Raw genomic sequence first — 8,159 nt, forward strand, 5'->3', positions numbered from 1 at the left:
GGCAGTAGATAAGACCACAATTTGGATTCTGGAAACCAAGGTTCTCGTTCTGACACCATTTCAGTGTGACCTTCCAACAACAACATCACAGTTGTATCTTTACTTTTCCTCCCTGGCTTTTCCATCTTTATTTCTGGACTGCATTCCCCTAAAGACACATAACTGGTATGTGAATACACAGAGTTTTGTGCAACCTTGAAACCTCATTAACAAGCCTCATACAAAGCACTCAAGTTGGTGCATGCTTAACCTAAAATCAAGTACAAAAGAGAAGGATGGACTCTCCCCCACCACCTGGAGCACAACCCTGCAAACCATGCAGAAAGGGGGTGGAACAGGGACGGCTGTTTCTAACTGTCTCTTAGCTACAAGTGGAGACAGTTCTCCTCATCAGCTTCAAGACACCACATGGATCTGCCAGTTTGTGCGAAGCCTGTGATACACAGAAGCAAATTTGGCATGGCAAGTATGCTAGAGGAGAAGTGAGCATCAAGAGCTCAAGCGCTTAATTGCACATACATAGCTGAGCATTTGTTCCCAGTTAGACACTTCTAACTTCTTCCAGGAAAGAGGAATTTTTAATTTATTTCTCAATACTGTTTTGACATAACCTGCAACTACCAGTGGTACACGTACCAGATTTCAGAAAGTCCTAATCTACCTGTAAGGTATTGGTATACATATACTTGAACTGGATGAGTTACTGCTGTGTCCTGCATTACAAGTCACAAGTGTGAGGATTTGCCTTATCTCAACTACAAAAGCAGAATCCCAGGAGCTAATCCGATCCCTCTATCGACAACACATTTAAAGGAAGATTATCTCTTCCACAAAGACTCGCTGTCCTTCAGTAAGTCTGTTCTCTGCTCAGTGTTTCTACAAAACTGCTGTTGATAGCTGAACAAGCTATTCCCAGAGGTACTGCTGCAATTCCTAACCACCCATGAAGAATGAAGCACTCATGTTTCTAAGTCATATTCAGAGTCAAGAAAACTCAAAGATGAACTCAAGTGCTTATTTCCTTGTCTCATCAGAAATATCTGATGATCTGTGAAGTGCAGCAAACAAACTGTCTCCTCCTTACCATTTTCAATTGCATTTCATCCTGCACTTGCAAGATGCTAGACAGGACTTGAATTGTCAGCATTTCATAAGAGGAGAGGGAAAAAAAGTTTCACCCACACAGAACTTATATCTACACATACAAAAACCTGTTTTCCTGAGATTTCAATGCAATCCACCAAAATGAGGTGGTCAGATAAGCACCTGAAGTTTCTTATGCTTATCTGATCAAGGTCTCCAAACCACTGCCATCCATCACTAACTTTGTCATCAATCTGATTCAAATAAAGCGGTGACTAATTTTGGTCTATTGTTTTTTAGAGGCTTATTGAGGTTATTCTTGTTGGCAAACCAGGTATATCTCATAGCTGGTAAACATTTCAGAGTGCTGATTTACCAGCTCATTGGTACCTGAAAACGTGGCACAATGGCGTCTCTCTCAAACATTCAGAGCACAACTATTATCAACTAACTACTACTGCACTCCTTTGTAAGAGAGAAAGAGATCAAGCAATTAGTTCAGCTAGCTAAGCTTAAATGTACTAAACCAAGCTCAAGCATTGTAGCTGGTCCACTCCTGCCATACAGAAATGGTTTTGGGCAAATGAATTCTCTTCTATCAAATACATTCCTTTTAGCTTCTATCCCTAGATATACCTGAAAAAGTTTGTTTCAGTTACTCTTAGAGGCCATAAAACCCTGTTTCACCTGAACTACTAAGTCCCTTTTTAGTGACAGAATTCACTGCTCCTCCCAGGTCTTTCTTTTGGTCATTCCATATATTAAGAAGGCTTAGTATTACAGAAAGGGAAAAAGGAAAAAAAAAGAGAAAGAACCTCACACACACTCTTTCCAAGTGACTCTCCACTACCACTCTCATGAGGTCTCACCTTACCAGAGAAATGTAAACTTGTGAAGAAAACAACCAAATTAACCTTAAAAGATAGTCTAGATCTATATTCCCACATTCGACACAGATACGGTCGCAATAAACAGGCTTTCTTAAGGAAAGATATTGCATCATTTTCCAATTGCAGTGCAATCAATCATTTGAAACATTTGGTTTGTTTCTTCAGATGCTTATCTGTCTCAAGTGACAAGAACGTACTGCTTATTACTTTCTCCAGGCCCGTATCCAGCATATATCCCAGCAGTAGGGGAAGGAGATAGTGTGAAACTGTACTTTCCCATCCATGTACAAGTCTTACCACATAGTTTCCTGATTTTCTTGCTATATTTAAGAACATATTTCTGCAAGTGCACTGCTAAGAGTTTGATGGGAATAAGTGAAGGTTACTATTTGGACGTATCTGTCGTAATTATTTCTACATGCTAATACATTCTGCTAAATATTCCTACAGCACTGACAGTGAAAACACTAATGAAATACCTAGAGCAGGCATCATTATCGCTTATGTCTCACAGCGATGCTATGTGAATATGCAGGACAGCAGACACTGCCCTCTTACAAACCTTTCTCTCCCCTCCTCTTTGCTTTCCCTGAGCCTTTATGGGAGGATTAGTGTACTTTTGCATCAGCTGATAAAAACAACTTTTAATCATCTGCATTGGCATACGCAGGCACATAACAGTACATTTTAAGCCTGTGTCTTTGGCAACACGTCCTAAAATTTAGCAACAGCCAAAGCTTTGATTCATAAACCATTAGATCACAAATGACCACATAGACCTTTTAAGCTTTTACTCCAGTATCTCATCTAATCTGCACATAAAACACTCCAAAGAACATGTCTTGCCCACTTCCCTTAGCAAAACAGACAATGGCCAACTACCAAGACTGTTTAAAATATTTTTGCTGCCTACCCTAATATTTTCTGCCCTTAGTTTTGGGACTGTCAGTACCTCAATAGCCCAGAAACTTTATAATTTAAGGAGAAACACACAGTAAACATAAATGAAGAATAATAAGTATATAGAGACGTTGGGGCTTTTTTTCCCCTCAAACTAAATACTTCAGGCTGAACTGAGCAATTCTGTAAAACACATTCTGCATAGAGCAAAAAGACACTTTTTATGCATAAATGATGTTCACTTTTTCAGCGTATATTTTACTAGTAGGAAGAATTTCCTAGTATAACAGAACAACACACACTTTTTCCCCAGGAAAACCAGCATATGCACTATTTTTGAGTCATGTAAGGAATACACGAGCAGAGAAATGGCTCAAAGAGAAGAATCTTTCTCTGGCAGAGGACTGACCAGACAGTGTAGTCAGTTAAATCCACTGTCCATCTTAAAGATTCTCCCATTATGGGCGCATGGCTGGGCCTTGCCCACAGTGTTTACAGGAACCTCCAACTAATATCCTGAACTACTGTACTACAACCAATACTCGCTACAATCATAAACAACTGCGAAAAAATATACAGGAAAAACCTTGACAAGTTTGTAGCTCACAACTGCATATGGTGGGAATTGATGGAGCCTTTGCAATACAAATAGTGCCCCAAATCAGTTCTCCACACAGAGAAAGTTTCCAATTATAAGGGACACATGTAAGGCACATTCTTTTAAAAACCTGACTCCCGTTAAGCAGCTCATTGTTCATAAAGGGAATGGTGTTTACACAGGAAAAAGTCCAGTTTCAACAAATCCAAGTTCCAACAGATGTTTCCTTCTATCTAAGCAAAACAAGTTTGTGACCTGTTTCTGCCCAATCAGAAAGCTTCAAAATTAATTTTACAGGGAAAAAAAACTGTACTTGACAGAATAACCTTGGAAAACAAATTCAAAAAAACTTATATTTCAAAATTGCAGCTACTGAAGTGATTTATCTTGAAAAATTCAGCCTCTTTTAAAAAGAATGCGTTATGATCTGGGTTTGAAGGGATACAACATGACAATTATAATTTTGGTTTGTGCTGGAAAGAGAAAGTAGGGCAGGTTGTTACTCACATGGTTCTGTGTTGCTATTGCTCTCCTCAAATCAATTTAACCTCTCTTCTCCAGACCTCCCCCAACATCCCTCCAAAACTCCCGGCTGCTCTTGGCTTCCTCAAATCTCTTAAGACCCGTTTTCCTCTGCACACAGCAGGTAAATAATAGAAGTGGCTGAGCAGAGTATAAAAGGTATACCTCTTAGTTTTATTTTTAATTACTACTACCAGTACACACTAATCATACAGCAAGCATAAGCACTTCGTAGAAGCATAGAAGATAAAGAATTTCAGGCTTTGCCAAAGTCCTGCTGTTGAGACTGCACTGTTACACACCTGACTGTTTCATTTACTATCATGAGAAAGTTTCAGGACTTTCAGAATGTACCTGGTGGTACTATACCATTTCAGAGCAAAGCTGGATCTGGTAACATTCTGTTGCACAACTGAATGCTGCAAAGGCAGCATGTTCCAGGGAGTTGGTGCACCTTCTGTAACCAACAATACCTTGATCCAGAAAATGGACTGAGATGGACCACATGTTGCTGAGAGCATTATCCATTTTTTTACAGCTTTTATAAAATGCAGCTGCAGAGGCCCAACAAATTAGATTAACAGCTAGATACAAGTGTCAAAGTGAAAGCTAAAATATTATTAATCATGGGTATGACAAGTGTAGCCAGTGCACGCAACCTTCTGTGCCCATCTTTGCCTCCGTAAGTCCCTTATTCACTAGATTTCACTCCAGTTATTTCTCGTCCTAGCTATTTTGTGAGCATTACACAAAGTTCCCACCTCCACAATGTTTTATGAACAGCATGCTCAGCACCGAGGTTCCTTACCCCAGCCGAGGCCTCCACATGTCCTGAGATGAACATAACAACAAGACAGGGCTGTAATCTGGCAGCAATGCAATGCACCATAATTACAACCAACATGAATACTAGCAGTGTGAAGGAGACCCCACTGTGACACATTTCAAATCTGCCTGTCAAACAATTATAGCAGAAGGTAGAGGTGGTTTTCTCCCTCCCCCAGTAATCCCATTTGTCCTTTAAATAGATCTTAAGTATAGTCTCAAACTGTCAGCATTTTTGTAAAGAAATACCAGCTCTGACCTAATTGGATTTGTTGGACAATCACAGCTAAACAGTTCTGCAAGCCCCAACAGCTGAACAGCTAGAGAAAAAACCTTTCACACTGCAATGTACAAAAGTAAGAAAGTTCATTTCAAGAGGAAAAATTTCTTCTGAAAGTAAGTGGTGACAAGACATAATTTGTTCCACAGTTCAAACCCTGTCCTTTAGCAACATAATGATGTGGTGCGGCACAGCTAAGGTTGTGTGAGCTGCTCCATATAGACAATTATCTGCAGTTAACTTTTCAAACATTGTCACTTCAGGCCGCTCTGAATTCACCACAATTGCTAAGGTTTGCCTATGCAAACCTGCTTTTGTTTTAAATGTTTTAACCACAAATAAGAAAATGGGGGAAAAAAACCCAGAGAATTCTGACAAGAACACATAACAGTAGCATCTGAAAAGAAAACAAGTATAAATTACATCCCATACAAACAAAGAAAGAGGGAAATAGGTATTTTAGCTGAAGAGCAGAAATACCTCCTAGTCCTCTGGACTTCTTGACTTTTTTCCTCACCAATATATATGTGTACACATGAAACTTGCTCTGTTCTTGCTGTGTATATCATCAACTGCTTCTTCTGTACATGTTTCTGTGGGCTGGAATAGTGCATTTTAAAGACAGTCTAGGATATAAAGGCCTAAAAGCCACACAAACCTCATCCTCTGAATGACGAGACAGAATACATTAAAATGATGTAGAGGTTACAGGTTAAGGAAGTATAATAAACCAAACCTTACAACACTTTCAATGCCTTCAAAGTTTCTTTAATGAAGATTGAGATTATTCCATATGTGTCTGAATCCAGAAGAAAAGTCATTATACAGATTGAATGTTGAAAATTGAAGTGACATTCATGTCACTGTCTTTAAAATAACAGTCACACATGGTTTTAACATTTATATTTAGGAAAATATCAACTTCAGCACTCAGCAACATTATTTTCTGTATTTGCACAGTTGGTAACCAGCACACCTGTGACTGAGAAATATAAGTAAACTTTACACTGAATTCTGAACCATGTTTTGATCTGGGGCAAAAGCAATCTGAGATAATGTCATGAGTCTATCACTGTCAACATTAATACCCAGGAGTTATACACTCTCCTACCTGGTGGCTTATCCACACCAAGGAATCCAGCCTGTCCCAGGGTTTTAAATACTTTATGTGCTGGGAACTGTCCTTCTTCCTCCCACTTGTCCACAAAAGGATTAATCTCCTTGTCGATGATCTAGATTTGAAAAATAAATTTGAAAAGTTATTAACACAGACATTCCAACAGAAACACCTTTGACTACTTTTGTCTAAAAACTTTAATTTAAAAAGAAAAAAACTGTACAGGGAAAATTTTGAAAACACACTAATTTTCTTACTTCATGTTGGATGTTCTTATTCTCCACCCACCCACAACTATTACAACAGATGCAATGAGGCAAATACAAACAATTCTTTTAGCAATTACAACTACTACAACAGGAAGTCATCAGGGCTGGTTTAAGCCTCTCAAGACCTATGAAAGTGGCAAGCTCCCCCTCATCATTTATTACATTTCTGGGTACAGTTTCTAGAAAGTGACAGGAAGGGAAACCTGGATTGTCCTCAGAGGGATCTTGCCAAAGAAGGTTAATGATCCCTTCACGATGACCACACACAGTACACAAGACAGGCAAGCAGGAGAGACCTCATTTCCCCTCCCTTTGCCCAAAATACTCTCAAGGACATTAGCTCTGTTCAGGGCACTTGCGTCCAGTCTGCATTTAGACTTCCCTAGGATCTGACAAAACACGTACTGGAAAAATCTGGTCTTCTTCCAGATTTTATGGCATTTCCAAGTCTAGCCCCTGGGCAACCCGCAACTGGGCTATTGCCGCACACCTTCCAAAAGTCAATGTCCTAAGCTGCCTGGTTACTGCCCTTCCTCTATTCAGGCTGCTGTCTTCCCTTCCAGCTGTTGCCAGCAAAACATATCTGGAGTACAGCCACTACGTTCAGCAACACTTTTGAGTTTCAGAGCACAAGCGTTGGACATCTCACCCCACAAAAATCCCAGATTTCCATGGCCTTGGGAAGGGAGCAAAATGGGCAATCTGCAGTTTTGGAGTTGACCTCTAAGCCTGGGAGTAACTCCCGGACAGAGCCGGCTCCGTGCCAAAGGGCCCCACGCTGCAAGGTGCACTGGGCGTTCGCGCTTCTGCCACCTTGTTCTTCCTCCCCATGCCTACCAACCTGGCACAAGGCAGACGCTGTTTCAATAGCTCTCAAAACGACTCAGCTGTATAGTGCCCACCCCTGCCTACCTCCACAAGCCAAACCAGGCTGCTTCTGCCATGCTGCCAAGTGCGCCGTGCACCTGGGTCAGCACGTACAAGAGGGTCCAAATGCAAAACAGAAAAGCCACCCTCCTTCCCCCAAACCAAACCTCACCAAAACAAACACCAGTTCCCAATAGAAAGTTGATGCCTTTAATCTGTGACCACAGTTTTACTGGTACAATGTTTCATAAAGAGAGAATTTATTAAGAACTTACTCCTCTTAGTCTTTTCTCCACACTAAATAAACAAGTCCTGTGGTGCTAACTATTTCTTGAGCTGGAAATAGACTCCTCTCCCTCCCAAACTGCTGCGCTCGTGAGACCCTGCAGAGCCTTCTTCCGAACTATCTATTTATTGCACATTCTTCGGAGAATTTCAGCCCATATATGGCTGCTTTCTGCTTCCCAGCGGGCCACAGAAATAAGGATACTTCACTGTTGGTAACAGGAAAATCACTTTTTCACTTCTCTCACCAAATTCTGAGAAATGTATATACTGAATGAATGTTCAACTCATTCAGTAATTATCATCTCTCTCCCTCTCTTATACTGAGTAACGTAGGCCTCATAATCAATAGTAACAAAATACTCACCAGGACAGTATCTAGGAGAGCCCACATTTAACTTCTATATTCCCATATCCTAGATGCTCAGATTCTAGGATGCTGACCCCCAATGTTGAGTTATAGGTGGTGAAATACCTCTTTGACTGTTTGTAATAACATCTGGTAATGCTCCTCGGATAACAT

The 8,159-nt window shown here is 40.4% G+C and overlaps 1 protein-coding gene across 1 annotated transcript in view; it reads right to left on the reverse strand.

The window, feature by feature from the left end:
- Positions 1 to 8,159, reverse strand: part of LOC104828650 (probable acyl-CoA dehydrogenase 6) — a 78,159-nt gene extending 70,000 nt beyond the window's left edge. The window contains exons 1-2 of the mRNA XM_010562486.1: positions 8,112 to 8,159; positions 6,210 to 6,330 (exon numbers count right to left, since the gene is read on the reverse strand). Coding sequence (XP_010560788.1) covers positions 6,210 to 6,330; positions 8,112 to 8,159 — 169 coding nt within the window. The remainder of the gene's footprint in view (positions 1 to 6,209; positions 6,331 to 8,111) is intronic.

Source organism: Haliaeetus leucocephalus, unplaced genomic scaffold (assembly GCF_000737465.1).
Source record: "Haliaeetus leucocephalus isolate CR32 unplaced genomic scaffold, Haliaeetus_leucocephalus-4.0 Scaffold0, whole genome shotgun sequence".
NCBI lineage: Eukaryota > Metazoa > Chordata > Aves > Accipitriformes > Accipitridae > Haliaeetus > Haliaeetus leucocephalus.